The sequence below is a fragment of the Argopecten irradians genome, chromosome 9, assembly GCF_041381155.1.
Source record: "Argopecten irradians isolate NY chromosome 9, Ai_NY, whole genome shotgun sequence".
Lineage (NCBI taxonomy): Eukaryota > Metazoa > Mollusca > Bivalvia > Pectinida > Pectinidae > Argopecten > Argopecten irradians.
In genome coordinates this window covers 19,814,913-19,836,601 of record NC_091142.1, presented here as the reverse complement: position 1 = coordinate 19,836,601, position 21,689 = coordinate 19,814,913, and the positions used below count along the sequence as shown (strand labels likewise).

The 21,689-nt window shown below is 36.9% G+C and overlaps 3 protein-coding genes across 3 annotated transcripts; 1 reads left to right on the top strand and 2 right to left on the bottom strand.

Annotated features, from left to right (window-relative positions):
- Positions 1–5,750: 5,750 nt before the first annotated feature.
- Positions 5,751–6,980, bottom strand: LOC138330608 (uncharacterized). The gene has a single exon (XM_069278167.1). It carries the CDS (start codon positions 6,978–6,980, stop codon positions 5,751–5,753), a length of 1,230 nt encoding a protein of 409 aa, XP_069134268.1.
- A 4,751-nt stretch (positions 6,981–11,731) lies between these two features.
- Positions 11,732–20,727, top strand: LOC138331721 (multidrug resistance-associated protein 1-like). The gene is made up of 9 exons (XM_069279472.1): positions 11,732–12,038; positions 12,376–12,575; positions 13,234–13,357; positions 15,105–15,206; positions 15,862–16,005; positions 16,537–16,695; positions 17,066–17,232; positions 17,783–17,977; positions 18,988–20,727. The coding sequence occupies exons 1-9, from the start codon at positions 11,754–11,756 to the stop codon at positions 19,130–19,132; spliced, it is 1,521 nt and encodes a 506-aa protein (XP_069135573.1). The 5' UTR covers positions 11,732–11,753; the 3' UTR covers positions 19,133–20,727.
- Positions 20,728–20,965: 238 nt separating this feature from the next.
- LOC138330607 (uncharacterized) lies at positions 20,966–21,499 on the bottom strand. The gene has a single exon (XM_069278166.1). The coding sequence runs from the start codon at positions 21,497–21,499 to the stop codon at positions 20,966–20,968; it is 534 nt and encodes a 177-aa protein (XP_069134267.1).
- Between the last annotated feature and the right edge of the window lie 190 nt (positions 21,500–21,689).

Genomic DNA, 21,689 nt, shown 5'->3' with positions numbered 1-21,689 from the left:
TCAGGCCCCCGGGGGGTCAGCCCTATCATTTGCACAATTTGGAATCCCCACCCTATAAGGATGCTACCATTGCATAATGGGTGCTATACCATGCTTAGTTGCAGAGAAGAAGTCATTTATATGGAAATAGCCAAATTGACCCCTTTTGACCCCGCCCCTCAGGCCCCCGGGGGGTCAGCCCCATCATTTGCACAATTTGGAATCCCCACCCTATAAGGATGCTACCATTGCATTATGGGTGCTATACCATGCTTAGTTTCAGAGAAGAAGTCGTTTATATGGAAATAGCCAAATTGGCCCCTTTTGAACCCCCGCCCCTCAGGCCCCCGGGGGGTCAGCCCCATCATTTGTACAATTTTGAATCCCCACCCTATAAGGATGCTACCATTGCATTATTGGTGCTATACCATGCTTAGTTTCAGAGAAGAAGTCGTTTTATATGGAAATAGCCAAATTGGCCCCTTTTGACCCCGCCCCTCAGGCCCCCGGGGGGTCAGCCCCATTATTTGTACAATTTTGAATCCCCACCCTATAAGGATGCTACCATTGCATTATGGGTGCTATCCCATGCTTGGTTTCAGAGAAGAAGTCGTTTATATGGAAATAGCCAAACTGACCCCATTTGACCCCGCCCCTCAGGCCCCTGGGGGGTCAGCCCCATCATTTGTACAATTTTCAGTTAGTAGCCCATAAGGATGCTACCAGTCAAATTTTGTTGAAATCCGACCAGCGGTTTATGGAAGTAAGTCGATTGTTGTCGATTGTTGCCGGACGAAAGGGACCCGGACGCTTGCGGTAATCCCATAAGCTCACCTCGGTCCTTTGGACCAGGTGAGCTAAAAATAGCTGACATGAGGACTTAATATGCTAATTCAGTCAGTGACAAATTAATCACCTACTATGAATTTGCCTATTGGTAGATTTGCCTATATTGATAGATAATTGTCGATTGGTATATTTGTCTATCGGTATATTGGTAGATTTACTTATTGGCAGATTTGCTTATTGGTAGGATTGCCTATTGGTAGAATTGCCTATTGGTAGAATTGCCTATTGGTAGAATTGCCCATTGGTAGATTTTCAATAAAGAACAAAAAGACCAAAACCCACCAATGGTGGAGCGACAGTGTTGTGGTGAGATACTCGTGTGTTTACAATCCATCACGGAGATGGATGGTCTTTACTCCAGACCCATATACACAATGTTACCCAATGGACCAATGGAAAAGTAGCCTCTACTTTATTGACCATTAAAAACACATTTTAGTCTGGAGAGCCCAGTCATCAATATCCACCAATGGGAAACCAATATGTTCCATGTGAAATATACTAGATCGGGGATATCAAACTGTTGTCTACATTAGCGCTGTTTAAGCCTTTTCAGATGTGAAAAGGAAGACGGTCCATGGTTTAATTTCCAACACTCTACTTTCCAAGGTAAAGAGGCAGACGGTCCATGGTTTCAATTCCACCACTCTCATTTTTATAGGAGCAAATCGATCCTGGATGACACATAGTTCTTTTTCAGAATCTGTTAGTCATGGAATTGTTTTTCTTGTTTTTTTTAAAGCGAGAGAACGTATTTATTTCAAAATCTGTTTGCATTTTACTACTTAAATATTCTCTCTTACAGTTTTTATTTATTGGGGTGTTTTTTTTGGGGGTGGGAAATATCAGTAATAAAATGATGAAAAAGCCTTTCATTTGGTAAACATTGTTCAAAAAGATGTATAATGATGTCAAGAAGATATAGCTATAACAATTGGAGTTCATATGTTAGATATATCACAAGTTTTCTGCAACTAGAGAACACTGACACGTCAGAAAGGATGGCCCGCTCATGGTGCTGACCCGATGATTAACTATGGAAACAGTAGTATTTTTGAAACGAATTCTGTCCGTGTTAGCTATATGTTTGCCTAATAAATAATTAATGTCAATATTAATGGGAAACCGATGATTGGTACATTATTATAATTCTTTGGAAAAAGTCCTTCCAAGTATATTAACTGGAATCCTGATTCCAAGCTAACATATACATTAAGAGTCATACAAATTAACTCAAAATAAATTATGACCTTGACCTTTGAACTTAGTAACCTTGTTTCCCATGACCCTTACCTACTTTGGACAGTCAACTCCTATTGTTTAATTCTGAACAACTTTGCATCATAAAATGTTATAACAAAATGTTATCAGTTAAGAGCAACAACATTGTGATTTTTTTTTCCCAAATGTTAAAATCCAAGATGAGCCCCGATTTTTTTTAATTTAATTTCAGCCTGAAAAGCTGGTAACAGACTTACCAAGGCAGATCTAGGATTGGATGGTTGAATCATCATGTAAAATATGGGGAAAATACTACTACTCCACTCCCTTCCATACATTCTGAAAAATGCGGCAAAAGAAAAAAAACGTACACGGACGGGACGGAAGGACAGACAGACGACGGACACCGAAAGGCGATTTGAATTACTATAGGGCAAAAAAGCCCGCATCTCGATTATAATGATGTCAAGAGATATAGCCAATTAGTTTCTAGTTGATATAAAAACAAAGTTAAACAACATCCCTACTAAATGTTTTCACAAATTGAAACCCCTCTATCTTTTGTTCCAATCTACAAAACCATTACCATATTCAGATATTAATAAGAATTTTTCTATACTGACACATTAAAGAAATCAGACTGAGCCACAAATCTTCTGGCACAATTTTATCAATGTCTGTTGCTGACACATAAAACGAAAATGTCCAGATGTATGTGTTAATTGGCATTTCAAATCAAATATTCATTTGTTCCATTTCTGCCTTTTTCTTAGAATACAAGTAATCAAGCCAATTTTCAATAAATATTCAAACCGTGTTTCTTTTGGGAATAAAACACAGAAAAAAAATCCAAGTTCATTACAACATATGGAAACCAGAGTTGCTTCCCCTAGAAAATGTAAAAATCAAAGACTTCAGAAGTTAGATTTATGTCCCTTTAAATACACATAATATTTTACAATGCAGTATTTAAATGAAGTTAGCTCTAATATGTTAATTAATATTTAACAAGTTGAACAGAAATGTGTTCATCAATATTTTATTTACATATCTTTAGCCAAAAAAATGTTGATTATGATCCATAGATTAAAAAACCCCCTATCAGTCACCGCAATCACGGAGCCCATCATACCTCTCCATAAGTCTCCTGACTTCCAATGATGCCGGAAAACCTGCGAATTACCTGCGAATTACATTTGTATTATTATAAGTGAGTGGAAAATAAAACAAAAATCTTGAAAAAAAAGTGAATGAATGGATATAGCCTGATAAAACACCATGATAAAACGTGTATTATATGTGTTATATGAGTTACATGTTCCAGTGCTACAGGAGACTTTCAAGTATTCACGAATCAGACGTACATCTTACAGGTACTTTATAACCTTGTTTTTTATAAACTTGTTCAAAGAATTTATGAGAAACAGTTTTTAATTTCTTCGGATTCTCTTATTTCTCATTTTTATTGGTAGTAGTAAACAGATATTATAACCACTGTGATGTGTTCTCAATTATAGCCTGCTGGGAGGCAGGTTTATATTTAATAGGAAAATACACTGTTAGGTCTATCAGACTCTAGATGTGTGGTGATGTAAGTCAGGGTGGGCCTACCATAGGCCCGTTACTACTGCTGCCAAAATCAGTGGTTACATAGGAGATAAATGTAAGTTTTATGTAAGAATGATGAAACCAGTTGGGATGGTAGAAACTTTCTCCAAATTTCAAGAGTTATAACATGTCCACTGGTAGTCTATGGAGAATGGTTACAGTGTCTGGACATTTACTATACAGTGCTCTATCTCTAGTCTGGGGAGGCTAAGTGGTTATGGTGTCTTGATACCATATTCGCTATAATTAGCACCCAGGGTGCTTGAATAATTGTAACAAAGTGGAGAAGGGGCTTATAAATGAACCAAAATGTAAGTTGTGGATGAAAAAATGTCAGTCATATTTTAAATTTTTCTTTAATCATGGTACATTAATCTGTTACAGTAAACTTGTATATGTCTTTTTGTCCTTTGAGACACATTATTATGTCATGATTTCACATGTAAAAGACTCTGCAAGTTCAATGTAATATGAGATACATGGCTGATGTTAGGAGGCATCACATGTTGGTAATAGTTGTCCGTTGTGCCATATAAAAACTGGGGTAAAACTTGCATGGTACTGAATTCCAGTGAGTGTTCAGTCGGTTTTTAAACGAGTTCAGAGTAGGGGCTTCTACTACGAAGTTGGGAAGGGAGTTCCATGAATCTACCACTCGCCGACTAAATATACTTTGTGTGACTTTAGTCCTGCTCTGTTTCTTAAAGAGTTTTAAAACTATTACCTCTAGTATTAGCTGAAGACATTGTAAATAGCTTATCTTTATCTAGTTTATCTATACCATTCAGAATTTTATAGACTTCGATCACATCGTTCCTTTTACGTCTATATTCTAAGGTGGGAAGTCCCAACTTTTTAAGTCTTGAATGGTATGGTAAATTTTCAATAGAGTGAACTCTTTTAGTGGCTCTACGTTGGACGTTTTCGAGAGCGATCTGATCTTTTTTTAGCAGTGGAGACCAAACCTGGGTTGCATATTCTAAGTTAGGTCTAATTAGGCTTTTGTACAGGGTTAAGAACATAGTTATATCTATATAGACAAATGTCCTGAATATTAGACCCAGTATGCGATTTCCTTTATTAACTGCTTGACTAACATGCTGACTAAATTTAAGTTTGTTGTCGAAAAGTACACCTAAATCTTTCTCACACTGTACCTTCTCTATTTGTTCACTTTGTGGGAAGGAATAATGCGTGTCTTGTTCTAGATTGCCTATATTGAGGTGTTTGCATTTTTTTAGTGTTCAAGGCCATTTTCCAGTCTCTAGTCCAAATGACTACACTGTCTATGTCTGCTTGAAGTTCTTGAGACTTGGTGGGGTTGTTATTGTTTCTAAAAATTTTAGAGTCGTCAGCAAATAATTTTATGGTGCTATGTTGGACAACTTCGGGCAGGTCATTGATATATATCAGAAATAGAACAGGACCTAAGACACTACCTTGTGGTACACCACTGGTCACATCTACTAGTCCAGAAGTTTCACCATGAATAACAACTCGTTGCTGTAGATTGGATAGGAAGTCTTCTATCCACTTCAGTACTTTTCCAGTGATACCGTAACCCTTTAGTTTTTTAAGTAGATGTTTGTGAGGGACTTTATCAAAAGCTTTACTGAAGTCAATATAAATAGCGTCGACATTACTCCCTTTATCTATGGCTTCTGCCCAATGTTCAAGGACCTCCAATAGGTTGGTAGTACACGATTTACCAGATCTAAAGCCATGTTGATGTTCTGTGAAGAGATGGTTCTCGTCCATATGAATTACGAGTTTGTCCCTAATGATTCTTTGGAGAATTTTGCCTGGGATTGAAGTCAGACTTATTGGACGGTAGTTCTCCACTTTGTTGTGGTTTCCACTCTTGTATAAAGGAGTCACATTTGCAATTCGCCATTCGTCTGGAATTTTCCCTTCGTCTAAAGATTTCCTGAATATGATTTCCAAGGGTTGTGATATTTCATTTGAAGTTTCAACAAGAAGTTTAGGATGAAAGACGTCAGGCCCTGGAGATTTATTAGGGTTCAATTTCTTTATAGTTTTTTCAATTAAACTCCTGTCGAATTCGATATCATGAAGTTCTGTTTGATATGGTCTCATTTGGAAGTGTGGTGGATCTTCACTTTCTGGTGGGTTAATATAAAGACTGATCCAAAGTAGTTATTCAGCTCATTGGCGGTTTCATAGTGGTTAGTGGTGTGTGTACCATCCGCTTTTACCACGTTGGTTATAGACATTCCTGTTCGTGTTTTTTCTCCGACATATTTCCAAAAGAGCTTGCTGTTATCTTTGATGTCTTGCACTAGTTTCTTTTCATAATGATAGTGTGAACGTCGGATCTGTCGTGTTGCAGTGTTCCTGGCTCTCTGATACACTTTAAAGTTACTTTCTGTTTTACAATGAAGGTATCGGACCCACTTCCGCCTTTTTTGTCGGATGGACTGCTTGGCTTCGTTGTCAAGATGGGGCTTCCAACGCTTCCTAACTGGGGATGTCTTGTTCACGGGTATTTTATCTTCAATTAGTTTAGTTATGGTTTCAACAAGAACATTCCATGCTTGGGTCGTTGACATGTCCTCAACTTGAATGATGTTTAGCCAGTTGACAGAGGTTAGTTCTTCGCGTATAGCGTCGTAATGCCCTTTGTGATAATTCCTCCTCTCCTGTTTAGTATGATTATCACTATGTGATACACTCAGTTTAAAAGACAATAAAATATGGTCACTCCTTCCGATACTTGGAAGATAGTTAACATCGTTGACAATCTGTTCATCGTTGCTAAAAACTAGATCCAGTATAGATGGATTTTGACCTTCCCTATATCTGGTAGGCTTATGGATATGTTGGTATAAAAAAGTGTCTCGAACACACTCCAAGAAACGAGTAGATATATGGTTTTCTGACGTACATGTTGTCCAGTCGGTCCAATTTATTTCAGGAAAGTTGAAATCTCCAGTGATCAGAATGTGTTTTGCGTTTCTAGTTGACATTTCTCTCATTAAGTTTGTTAGGTAGCTGAAATTCTCAGCTGTGCTGTTGGGGCTACGGTAGATATTCACAATAAGTAGCTTGTCACCATTACTCAACTTGAGTTCAACAGCTAGGTACTCTTCAAAGGTTGTTGTAAATTTTACTTGCTGGACAGTCATTTGTTCCGAGATATAAATGGCTACTCCACGTCCTTCGCTGTTGTTGGTGAAGCATCTAAATCCAGGTATTTTATAAAAACTGTTGTCCAGAGGTAATATCTTATTTTTTTGGTGGATTTCAGTGAGTAGGATTATACTGGGTAATGATTTTTCTACAAGTTCCTGAAGTTCATCCATCTTGCTAGTAGATAAAATGTCTACATTTGAATAAAATATGAGAAGGTCGTTAAAAGAATCACTATGTACAGTGGTAAAACTATTCTCCTATTCTGCACTGCTAGGTTGCCCTGATGTAGCGAACAATTGCATGTTTGGAGCATTCCCAAGGATAGTCTGATCAGGGTCGATGTCATGACATGATAGACATGTTTTCAGATTATAATAGTGAGACTCGGAATATAGATTGTTATCCTGAAGATGGTGATTTATCCCGATAGGACTGAAAATCGGGAGACTGTGCCTTGTTGAGGACAAGTCTGTTGTGCTTTCTGTGTCCAATTCTAAGTGGGTGTGATGAAGCACCTTTGGTATTGTTTGACTAGTGTTAGGAAGTGGAGTCTTCTTAGTCTTTTTTTCTTTGAATTCCTCTCGTTGTTGCCTAGTTTGGTCTCGTTTAATAGCAGCTTTTTTAAGGTGTGATGGACAGTTCTTAGAGATGTTCATAACGTTTTCTAGTATCTTTTTCCTCTGTTGCTTGTTCCCTAGAATTACTTTCAGTGGTCTGGTTTTAGTTTCATCATATTTACCGAGTCGAAAGTGTGTAATTAACTCTAAATCTGCTATACCTATTTTCGAAGTCAGAAGTCGGATGTCATCTTCATCTTCTTTTTTCTTCTGTTGACCATCTCCTCTGGTTTTCTCAGGGATGTTGAATATGATTATATTTGTATTCCTTCTCCTTCTGTCATCTAATTCTCTCACTCTGCCATCAATGACTTTTTCAATATCTGATGATATTTCATTAACAGCTGTTAGGCGTACCTGTTCTATATCCTTAGATAGCTGTGATATTTTGTCGTCATGCTCCATTTTTAGAGTGTGTACTTTGGTATTGAGCAAAGCGGTTTTGTTCTCTAAATTTGACAAGCGTCTGTTGTTTGTATCCTTGACTTCTGACAAAGTTCTGCTGATGTTGTTCAGAGTTGGTAGTGTGTTGGTGCATGCAAAGCATGACCATCTAAATCCTGGCATTTCTCCATCCGCGACTAAGTTCACAACGCTTTCTTTAACGTTAGCGCATATAGGACAGAAGTTCAAGTTGCAACCACTACAGACTATAAACATTCTGGTTAAAAGTTTCCCATCGCATCTTGCACACTCATCTCCTCCAGGAGAAGGGCAGGGTCTCTTCCTAGATTGGTCCATTGTTAGGTATAGAGTTAACAGTAGGTTGTATATGTGTTCACTCAACTAGCACGTTTCCATGCCGGTCAAGATAACGAACTTCTATAGACATACAACACAAACTGATGAATTAATGTTCCAGACTAAAAAGTATGTATTTTTAACTGGTTAGATGGCACGGATACCTTGGTGGTCCATGTGATGATGTAATGGTTGATAGTTTATACCACAGCACAGATTCGGTGAATATCAATCCGAGACCGGAAATCTTAAATCGACTAGCACGGTTCCATGCCGGTCAAATTGTAAGTAGTCGCGAAACAGTCCTATGCATGTAATTATCTGGACTATAGGTGTGACCAGTTGACTAAGACTAGCACGGATACCATGCCGGTCTGTATACCATAGATAGTAGATAGGTTTCACGTTAACTATGTATTATAGATGCAAGATTGATCTGATTCAACAAGTTAAAGTATGTTTCCCAACTAGCAAGATTCCGTGACTGTCAGTTAATGAGTAGTAACAAGTTATCATATATACAATATGAGCTGTTAGCTAGACTAGCACGGATATCATGTAGGCAGAATGTAATAACACAAGTCTACACCTTGACATATACATAGTAAATGTGATATCAAACAGATAGGTCTGTTGTCTATTTACATACTCGGTGAACAGAGCAGGACACAAGACATCATATTAAGTATTAAAATAGATTATGGGTAGCACAGTTACTATGCCGACCATTAAGCTTAAACCTAATAATATAAGTAAGGTCTTAATTAGACTACAAAATGTTCATACTCTAGTAACGGCTTTGTTTGCAATTTTGTGTATAATGAACACAGTTAATGTACCAATACAAAATACAAGATTAGCCAGGTGATATACCAGACGAATATATTAGTTAGATGTTCTCACTGTCATCATCTGTATCAAGTTGGAGAATATCCTGTTCTGGTACCTGACAGCTCTTGTTGATGTTTAGGCGAATAAGTTGTTTCCAGGATTCGGCTAACTTAGGGCCGGGGTGTACACCGTCTCTGTACAGAGAGAAATTGATCCTATAGAATGTTTTCTTTACACGTTTACCGCCTTTACTTTTCTTAGTAAGATTGTTGACTTTGACTGACGACTCTGCAAGTTTATCATTAAGTTCATTAATATGGTTATTCAGAAGGTCCACTTGTCGCCGAAGCTCAGCATCTTCTGTTTCATCGCTTTCTTTAAGTACTCCTTTACAGTCGTTCCATCTTTGGACGGAAATGTAAGGACAGTCGACGAATTTGATAAATGCCTTGGGTTGTTTATTAACAAAGTCTAAAGCGATATTGTACTGTCGCAAAATATCTTCTACTGTAGAATCATCTTTACTGCGTACAGATAGTTGTTTGCCGTACTTAGTTGTAAGGTCACATGTACCGCCCCAAAAATAGACTAACACACTGCCATCCTTCTCCACAGCTGGTCTCAGTTTCCTTTTTAGGATGTCTACTAATCTGGCAGAGTTCGCTCCCGCCTCACACCAATTTGTCAAGGGGAAATTGTTGACACCACAATTAGATAGACTATACCCTTTGCTATCCGTCAGAAGGATCGGAGCGCGCACTGTTCTAGGTGGTGGTGATTCCTCATCCTGGCGTGCCTTCTGAAGGAATTTGTCTAGTTTCTTATCGCTCATGTATGTCGATATATCACCAAGCTAGTCTATTGGTTTAAATCAATTTGTTTATTAATGAATTATTTCATGATATAGCCGTATGTTACTGAAGCATGATGATGTTTACTAATTACTAATATTCGGTAGGCCTATATCAAAAACTGTTTAACCCAAGCTATCTCAGACTAGCATGTTTACTAAATCTCCACATACACTAAATTTTATATTGTTCAACAATGGGGTCAAGTTACAGGTTACAGGCGAGTGGTGGGGCTCATACAGTACAGATATAACTCTTAGTTGACAGGCTCCACATAATTAATTACGTGGTATAAAACATGTATATCTATCCACTATATATGACTTGTAATATTGTATCACACGGCTTACTCAAACTAGCCTGTTTACTACATCTCCGTGTACACTAAACACTGTTTAACAATGGGGTCAAGTTACAACGGCGAGTGGTAGTCAGTACAAGGACAAGTATAAAATCTTAATTGACCGACTCAACATAGTTAGTTACACATTATACAACCTACATGTTTATCCACTATTTATGGCTTACGTATAATATTACAAGGTGAGGGAATTTACCACATGGCATTAGGCCGACTCGCAGCCGCAATGTAAACAATACGAAGTATCAAGATACAGAGTATGTGGTACTGGGGAAAGTCAATAAATCACCATTGGTACATTAGCCATGAGATGGGAATTAACGTATTTGTTGATTGATGAAGGGTATTAAATTGGTACTTATCTATTTCTGTGAAGGTCGAATCAACATGTTGGCTCGTTCAGTAGTACAGGCGTTACGATGACCGGCTATAGGAATCCATTATATTGAAACTGATAGCCAAAAATCCCGAGTAGTTGTGGTAAATTATACCATACACGTTATTCACGAGATAAATTATGATATTTAACTACATCATGATGACCAAAGTAGAGGAGGAAAGGTATTAACAACTACCTAATTTTACCAGCCGGACAAAGGAACCAAGATGGCGGCTTACGTAGTCACATTTTGTTTTACGGGAAGGCAAAAAATAATGGGTTTAAAAGCTAAAAATGAAAAAAATAAGATGATGAACTGTACAATCTAAACTTAATTCACATTTTGATGGGTTTTTGGAGGTTGGATGGGCAATACTTAGTTATTTATCGAATAGATTGACGAGAGCTCTCTGGAACACGTCTGATCTTCTAGATGGCACAACCGGAAGTCTGGCGGGGGATCTGAATGACTATGTCCTTGTTTGATCCAATAAGCACCGCTGATTCTCTTTTTTCCCAATTTTACTAAATCGTATGTTGACTTAAATCCAGACTGAAACCATGAGGGCTGTTTACATATAATGTAGGTTTCTCTATTTGATTTCTTATTTTAAATTGCTCTCTGCAATAATTTTGTGAAAGATTAGACAAAATCTTGGTCCTATTATTTTCAAATTTTACTAGACCGTTATGTTTTGAATGTTGTGAAAATTAAAAACACTAAAAGAATTAGAGATTATATGAGGTGATCAGGTGATGTAGTTACGCTACTAGCCTTTCACCTAGCTGGCTGGGATTTGATTCCCTGTAAGGACATGGAAAGATCAGGGGTCACCTTCCCGATCATATGGGTTTTCAGTTCATTCCTGTTTCTTCCCATCTAAGACCCTCTTGAGCTTTCATCTGGGCCACAGGGGTTTCATTATCTTTCAGGAGAGGGGGTACAACTGCAATTTCAGGGGGTACTTTTACACGGCTAAGTTTACCTGGCAAAAAGTACTGGGTACTGCCTGATATTGAAACCTCTGGAAGTGATTTGTGCAAGTTGTGTGACTTGTTTTGCAACAGATGTAAAATAAATAAAGTTTATATATAATTAGAGATTACACTATTAACTAGTATTTTGATCCCACACAGCTGTCTTTGTCCTGATCTATGGTCTGATGCTAGCCGTGAGGATGGTGGTCGCCGCCGGTAAACTTCACCAGAAAATGCTTCTCACAATCATGCGGTGTCCGATGACCTTCTTCGACACGACACCGATCGGTAGAATCATAAACAGGTTCTCGAGTGATGTGGATATCATGGACAATAATCTGCCAATCACGTGTCGTATCTCACTGAATACCTTCTTCCTGTCTCTAAGTACAGTGATCGTGGTCAGTGTCAATACCCCGCAGTTTCTCATCATCATTGTACCTGTGGCAGTTCTCTACTTCATCATACTGGTGAGGAAATTTATTACCTGTAATTATACCTGTTATTTCTGAAATTTAGGTGTACTCTTAGATATCAAGGTGTTCTCTTTGAAATCTTAGGTGTACTAGATCTTAGAATCATGTGAAAATGAACAGCCGTTTTTCAAGTATTCTTACCCAATAGTTAAAGTTATTAATAGATTTGTAGATTATTTGTTTTAACCATGCTATGTTTGTCTAGAACCATCTATTTTAGGTGAAATTGATGTCCATACTGACGAGTTAGAGTATATTTTTGATTGTGTTTTTGAGATGATTTCATTGTCTAATATTTTTAAAGCTTTTGTTACATTTTTTTCCATGATAGAAATTCTACATCCCCACATCAAGGCAGCTGAAGCGGCTTGAGTCAATGACGCGGTCTCCAGTCTATAATCATTTCAGCGAGAGTGTGTCGGGGGCGAGTGTGATCCGGGCGTACCGAGCACAGGACCGCTTCATCAAGGAATCCATGGATCGCGTCGACCAAAACCTCGTCTTCTACTATGCATACTTTGTGTCAGCTAGGTCTCTGTTACATTATATCTGTTTTATTAGTTTAACATCCTATTTACAGCCAGGGTCAATTATTAGAACATGTCATGTTTATTGGTGAAGGTAAGTCAGAGTACCAGGAGAAAAACCACTGACCAGTAGCCAGTATGTGGCATCTGCCATCGTCTATAATTATCACTACAAAACTTTAAAATTCACAGCTAGTTAAGATAAGAAAGATACTGCTGTTGTTGTATCTCAGTAGTGTCCTCTCATGCAAATCTGATATTAAAGTCTTTTAGCTTCTAATTTCTAAATTAAAATATGGAATGATTGTTTAAAAAGAAATGACTAGGTGTTCTAGTCAGCAGTAATGACATACATTATTCTATAATATGAATATAACATTAAATCGATTCCTTAAAATCTACAACTAGTAATGATAGTTCATTATGTTAAAACATGCAATCGAATTTCAAGGGACCAACAAAATTACTTTGCTATGAATATTAAGATATTACCATTATTTGTTGTACAAATATGGTGTTGCTTACATATGTATATCTTATAGGAACCGTGTTAAAAGTATGTCCATTATAAATGTGGTTTACTGTATATTGAAATATTTAATGAATTGCAAAAGAAGATAATATATAACTAATTTAGAATTTAATCCCCTTGAATGCTGTAGATGGTTGGGAGTCCGCCTGGAGCTGTTGGGAAATTTACTGATCCTAGCCGCAGCTTTATTTGGTGTTTTTTCACCTGGTCAGTCCGGAGCAGTGGTTGGTCTGTCTATATCATATGCGTTACAGGTAAAAATGACAGGTGTGCTAACTAGTAGTGCCTTTTGCTATTTTTAGGTTTTCATTTTTTTGCATTTTTTCCGTAACCATGGAAACATTGCTGAAAGTATTATATTTTTGTACCAGGTTCGTTTCCGGCCCATAACTCTAAAACCAGAAGAGATATTTCCACAAAACTTCATAGACACATTGGTCTTATGGTCTAGTAGTGCCTTATGCTATTTTAAGATTTTCACTTTTTGTACTTTTTTCTGTAACCATGGAAACATTGCTGAAAATGACAGATTTTTGTGTAAGAATCGTTTCCAGCTAGAGCACAACTCTAAAACCAGCAGAGATATTTCCATGAAATTTCATAGACACATTGTTCTTATGATCTAGTAGTGCCTTTTGCTATTTTTAGGTTTTCATTTTTTCCGTAACCATGGAAACATTGCTGAAAATATCATATTTTTGTACCAGGTTCGTTTCCGCAGCATAACTGGAAAACCGGTTGAGATATATGCACAGAATTCCATAGCCACATTATTCTTATGGTCTAGTAGTGCCTTTTGCTATTTTAAGGTTTTCACTTTTGGTACTTTTTTCTGTAACCATGGTTGCTGAAAATGGCAGATTTTTTGTGTAAGAATCGTTTCCGGAGCACAACTCTAAAACCAGCAGAGATATTTCCATGAAACTTCATAGACACATTGTTCTTATGGTCTAGTAGTGCCTTTTGCTATTTTTAGGTTTTCACTTTTTGTGCTTTTTTCTGTAACCATAGAAACATTGCTGAAAATATCATATTTTGGTAGCAGGTTCATTTCCGGAGCACAACTCTAAAACCAGCAGAGATATTTCCATGGAACTTCATAGACACATTGTTCTTATGGTCTAGTAGTACCTTTTGCTGTTTTTAGGTTTTCATTTTTTGCACTTTTTCCGTTACCATGGAAACATTGCTGAAAATATCATGGTAAATGGTAAATGTTACTTCAAAACTCCACCCATCTTTGTGTATATAGTCTAATATTTATGTCAAGGCTGTATACCTGATTCAACAATTGCTGCCCCGCTCTACTTGAATTATACTCCATATTTCTTTAGCTCAACTTCCTTTTTCCTGTTGTTTTTTCATACACATAAGTCTCCACAATCAAACTTACTTCAGCTTTGATATCTCCATTGGCGGGGGATCTGAATGACTATGTCCTTGTTTCATTATACAACATGAAACTGAAATTAGTTGCAGATATGTTTCTGACTTTTAACTTGTTTTCTGTTCCCCTGAAATGTCCTCTTTGCTCTACATTCAATAGTCAAAAGTCTTTAAAATTCTTTTAATAAAAGCAAACTGAAGAAAAAAATCAGATTGGATATATGTTATGATTCATTGGCTTAAATGAAGAGAAGTTAGAATGTCTCAATTAATAATTTCACAATTTAACCTAAAACAAGAAAATTCAATTTGAACAAATTTGTCATGATATGGCAATAAGAATTTTGCATATATCATTGTCTTTATTTATATAAATATTATTGTAATGTGAAATTGTGATCTCCAGTTTGGAGGAAATAAATTAATATTTATATAATACCCATTATTCATTAGTTTGTGGACTTAACTTCCACAATCAAGTCAATATCATGTGGAATTGAGAAATCCCTGAGAAAATTACCAGCCTATAGAATATGTTTGGGAGGATTTATTGATATTTGTGATTAAATATTTGTCTTGTACTCTCTGATATACTGATGTCATTGCTGTTGCCAGGCGACGAGTGTACTAAACGTGTTGGTGATAAACATTAGTGACCTACAGAGTAATACAGTGTCTGTGGAGAGGATCAAGGAGTACTCTGAAGTCCAGTCAGAGGTATGCCATTTATTTCTGTATTTACATATTACAGGGTTATCTGCCCTTTTGATAAGTCTGGATTGTGATATTGTGTGTTTTTGAGGGTAACATCATACATTTCAGAAAATACAACTTGAATTAGCTCACAAAAATAATGATGTCACAATGGTTATATACCCATAAATGAGGTAACTCTGTAATGTGCAAAGATGGAATATGTCTGAATTATAACATTACCATGGCCATGATTTGTTTGGGCTCAGGTTGAGGTGGCCTGGTAAAATATTTTATTTTGATGAAGAATTTCCAACATCACCAAAGTATTTGTTAATATGTTATGGATACACAGAGCATCTTGTTTGTACTAGCTACCGTCACGTAGGCATATAATAAGAAGTGATACAGTTCATACACAGAAGTGATTCGGAAAAAAGGGGCGGATAACTCTGATACACCACAGACTTGGCTAACTACATTGTCTCAATAAAATATTATAAAACTGGCATATTGTTATATTGATATTAAATGTTTATTTTTTTTGGGGCCTCTTGTTTTTGTCTTTATTTTAAATGTTGAATGTCATACACACTCTCTTCATACAATCAGAATATTTGAATTCCCTGAAAAATCAAGCATAATGTTATGAAATATTAAGTTAATTTATTATCTATAGGCGGAATGGCACTGTAAGAATCCTCCACCTCCCGGCTGGCCACGACAAGGGGAGATAATTTTCCAGGACTACAAGATGAGATATAGACATGACCTTGACCTAGTTCTCAAGGGAATTTCTGTCAACATTCGCCATGGTGAGAAGGTAAGCTACAGGCAACAGAAAATTTATCAGAGACACACTTTTCAATATTTCTGGATATTATTGTTGTATTTTCAAATGTAGACAGGCTGCCAGTCTCAAATAGCCACTTTAATTTTGGATTCAGTTTTGATGTTTCCTCTTGAGACATATCTGTTTCTAGAAGTTTCAAACTAGGGGGAGATAAGGTATATTTAAATTCCGCTGAGAAAATCAAATTGTATCAGCCACTTAGAGTCTGTTTTTGAAGGTTTAAAACTGTTGTAAAGTGTGATATTGTTTATTACTGTCATTAAGTTTAGAGTAATTATGTAAGTTTTGTCCTGTCCTGAAAATGGGGAAAAATTATCTTTGATTCAGGCTTAATGTCGGTCATAATGACCATTCCACAACCTTTGACCCAAAGAAGAGAAATTTAGTTTGGTGTACTTTTGCTTCTAATTTACTTTACTAAGTAAGCAATGAATTGTTTCACACAAAAGTTTATTGAATTGTATTTAATTCTTCTAACCTTTAAATCATGCTCATTTACAGATTGGCATCGTTGGGAGGACTGGGGCGGGGAAGTCATCCCTCACACTGTCACTGTTCAGACTGATTGAAGGCACTGGAGGCAGCATCATCATCGACGGTGTTAGGATAGCAGACATCGGTTTACATAACTTACGTGACAAACTCACTATACTACCACAGGTAAGGATTAAAGTCATACATGTTATACATATGTTATTAGCAAGCAAGTGGAAATATGTTCAAATGTTCTGAAATTTTACCACTGGCCCTCCATCTCTGGGTTTGGAGTTGGAATCCTAGGTGGAGTAGTTGCCGGATGCTACACAGGGTGGTGTTTGTTCTCCAGGTACTCCAACTTTCCTCCTTACCAATATTTGTTTTGTGGCATTGTGTCTCGTATTTATTTTCTAGGACATCATTTTTCTTGAATTATCTTTAATTGATACTTACGGTGCTAGATCCCTTTACTACTTTCTGTGTCATTTAAGATTTCACTCCTTGGACCCAGTTCTGTTTTCTGTGAAATTTATTTTTGTAATTTCTACCCAAGGACCCTGTGTTGTTTTCTGGGCCGTTACGGATGAACCTTGACCCTTTTGACCAGTACAATGATGACCAGCTATGGACCGCATTACAACAGGCTCATCTTAGTGAGTTCATCAAGACGTTACCGGGGATGCTTAGTTACCAGTGTGGGGAAGGAGGACAGAACTTCAGGTAATGCTACTCTTATTCCTCCTAGCACTTACACCACCCGGGTTGTTTTATAAGGTTACCAATACCTTGGCTTGTTTTCGTCTCCTTTTGAAAAATTAGCTGAATTAATTATTTCGTTATATTTCATGGTTTATGGTCTTGAAAGCATTTATGAAAGTTATTTTTCAGCTAAAATATTGATAATTTATTTATTTAAAACAAAATAAAGGGGAGATAACCTGTTTACATATTTGAAACTGTCCTTGGTACGTCTACACCTTGAAAAATTGAAACCCAAAGTTTTTGTGTCAAGAGCTTCACCATATTTCGAAACATTTTAGAAATACCATACAACATAAGGGAAACTAGAAAACTGAAAAATATTAATTCAAATTGTTATTTTGCAGGTTAAATATTAACAATAAATAGTGGGTTACCCTTGATAGATTACTGATCATGATTTTACTTAACACTATTAGATGGCAGGAGACACTGAGGTAATCAAAGAAATCCTGAAATAATTTTAGACTTTGTGAAAAGTTATCATTGAAGCCGTATTGTACATTAACAGTGTAGGACAGCGACAGTTAGTGTGTCTGGCCAGGACGTTACTGAAGAAGACCAATGTATTGATCCTGGATGAAGCTACAGCCGCTGTAGACATGCAGACCGATGCTTTGATACAGGAGACCATACACAATGAGTTCTACGACTGTACAGTTCTGTCCATCGCACACCGTCTTAACACGGTACTCGACTATGACAAGTAAGTTTCAAGGGTGTTTTATTCTGTATCTGCACAGAGTTATCTGTCCTTGCGAGTGTAGGTGTTGGTTACGACGCTGCATGTGTATGTGCATGCACTACCTCATATTTTAAGAAAATGTTTTGAGTTTTGCTGAGGAAATAATGATGTCACAATTGTTACCTACCAAAAAGGGTAGATAACTGTAATTGGCTAACACAGAATTGAGTACCCAAAACAAAATCTCAGCTAGCCAAACGTTACATATATACACTTGGCAGACATGATTACCTGTGTTGATATTTTCACTTAAGCTTTTAAAACTGTTGGCGATATGGTAGTTTTTCTTGTTATGCATCTATAACTTTAAAGATGCTCCACCGCCGACAGAACATAAATGATATTCATTATTTGAACAATAATTGTTGTTTAATCGTGTATATATATGTCTAATTAACACAAAAAATAATATAAAATAATTTATTTCCCCTTTGGTGCATGCGCAATCATTACTTCATTCCATATAGGATATAGTGACATGGAATTTTTCGGGATGCAATTAATTATTTTTCATATCTTTAACTTGAAGTAAAATTAGAAGCTCAAACTTTTCAATGGTGGTAATGGTGTAAAGTTAGTAACTTTTGTAACTGAAGAAAAATACTAAATCGTCTGCTCTTCTTTTTGATAGTGCAAAAATACCATTTGTCAGCGGTGGAGCATCTTTAATATTTCTATTCACATGCCAAGATTTCCACATCTTGACATGTTTGCTAATGAACCAACAATGTAGATTACAACATGAATGTCAAATGGATTTGAAATTCTCAAAACTCCTGACAGTATAACCAAAAAAAGGTTAATGCATCATGAAATTATCACAATCTTAAGTTTAATTGTAATGAAAGGCCACTTCATTTGTTGAAATAGGGAAAAAAACCGGATGTAATTTCAAGTCAATGGTTAATGGAGAAATGTATGTAGATATTGTGTATATTTAAATGTATGTTGTTTTCCTTTTAATTTCCCAGGGTAATGGTCCTTAGTAACGGCCAGATAGCAGAGTTTGATTCACCTGCCAAACTCCTTAGTAATCAAGATTCTGTCTTCTATGGAATGGCAGCAGACGCAAAACTTGTGAACAACTTTCAAAATGGAGGGAGTAAGGAATCCTGATGTTTGTACCATCGCCTACATGGTATGGCACACTTTGCTGTCAATGAGTCTCATTTCCTGTAATTATGACGTCATATTTTGACGTGATTTCTGTGATGTGATAATCACTGGAATAGATGTGACTAATCGACAGAAAATCGTACTCTACCAACATCGTTTTAGGATCTTGAAACCCTTATTATGACACATTTACAGTGTACTGTCTGAATCAGTGCTGTTTATGTGATTTTGTGTGATCACCAACATTTCCTTGAAAGACTTTTGCTGTTTTTGGAAGATGTATTAATTGAAGGACATGCATGATAGTTATTGAACACCAGAAATATTTTACAATCCTCAAAAAATGAAATGTCAGCTTGCTACTACAAATGTTAAATATTACATTATACACATTCCAAAAGCCAAAATCAATCACAGAAAGAGAGCTTTGTTCTGATGAAAGGTATGTTATGTGCATGTTGTCAGTTTTGTTTTGTAAGAGGTCTAGAGTTTTAATGCTCAAATTATTATTACATGATTATTTACTTGTACCTCCCTTGTAAATATTCTGTCTCTGCATATTACAGAGTTTCCTCCCTTGCGGGTAGGTATCCATTGTGACACCATTATTTTGTGAGTGAAATCCATATTGTTTTTAAACATATAACGTCACAATCAATACCTACCTGCAAGGGCAGATAACTCTGTGGTATGCAAAAAACAGAAGAGGATGTTAACTCATATTGTTAATATATAAATATGTTCTAATGTGTTAACCGAGGGTGAATATTGTTTAAAAGGTGCACTGGAATTAACAGCAGCAAATACTCCATATGACTAATTTACAAACAATGTATTCGCAAAATATTCTCACTACTGTAATAACTATTAGAAGTTGGTGAGGATCTATTCCAAAAGCACTGACAAAAAAAAATCATTACAAGAATCTAGATCTTTGCATGTATTAACTAGAGTTGAAAACTGTCTGGAAAAGCCACAAACAGAAACGTATATAAGTAAGTGGTATTCATATTTAAGTCAAATTTTAATTCACCCCTAGACGTATTTGAACTCTTTTGATCCAAAATCATGAATTGCTGATCAGAAATTTTCATGAGAATGTACAAATGATACTCCAAGAACGTTACATGTCTTATTAAGTAGTTGCATGGTCACAAAGACAGGTTTTGATGTTCTTTTTTTTTGGGGGGGGGGAAGATGACACAACAAGGTTATTGTAGAGGCATCAACAAATAAGTTGCAGTATTTATATGTAATAATTGTGATGAATTAAAAATATGTATCTCTATCATGATGTTTGTTACCTTATTGATCACCATATCCATCTGTTAAACCAGAAATTTGTCTGTCATTAATATCAAGGTCAAAGTAAAGTACAAATGGTCAGTGTCTGAAATTTGTCCCAAAAATTGCATAAAAACTATTTAAAGACGAAAGAACTTGCAACATTTTGAATACATTTTCACAATTAAAGTGTTGATTCCGATTAATGTTGTTTAATATGATAAATCTGTATTCAACTTTATTGCAAGTCAGGATCTATGGACGAAAAAGATGAATAAAACACATGAGATTAGAGTGATATTTATTACACAGTAAAGCATAAATAGTACAGTAATAGAAATTTTAGCACTTTTTTACATAACACATGTAGCACTTTCACATTTATAGTCATACATATCACACATAACAAATACATTTAGCACTTCATGTTTATAGTCATACATAAATTGATACAAATACATATCAAGCACTATTTCATACATCAATGAATTATACAGCACATAACAATCAAAGCACAATACAATGCATCAAAATTAGATTTTAGTCATTTCAGCAATAGTCATAGCTGGGTAGATAGATCACACCGGGGGATCCCTGAAGTCGGCGGCGTCTCTTGGAGATCTCGGAGACTGTCTTGGTGTTGTTGGTACGACTTCTCTTGTTGCTGAACCACTTCTTGACCTGCTCCTCTTTGATGCGTCCTTGGTCGGCGAGGCGGTAGATGACATCTGGGGATGGGTAGGGGTGCTCGGTGTTGAGGTAGTACCATTCTTCCATCAGACGGACGGCCTTCCTGGAGAGGACGGGTCTGGACAGCGGACGAGTCGAGGCTGACAGTGGCTCACTCTGGTGGCGGGTCCTCTCACGGGTTGTGGTGTCAAGTCCATCAAGACTGGTCTCCACACGGTCCATGATGAGGTTAAGCTGGTTGTCATAGTAACTGTTGATGGATGGGTGGTAGGTGGCGGGACTATCACGTAGATTCTGAAGACGCTCCATCACCACTGCTCCGGCCTGGTATCGGTAGAAGCTGGACAGCTGCTGAATCACATCACCATGGACACAGTGGAGTTTCTTGAACATCTGCTGTAGACGACGCTCTCGGTCAGAAACAGAGGAGTAGGACTGGGTTGGAAGGCAGACAGAAGGGAGTCGGGAGTGGTTAGACTTCTTTCAACTCATCTAGGAGGACAGATCTGAGCTCACAGAAGAATGGGTGGTTGAGTAGTGGAGTGGATGGTGGTGAAGTGGATGGACAGCAAACTGAAGATGG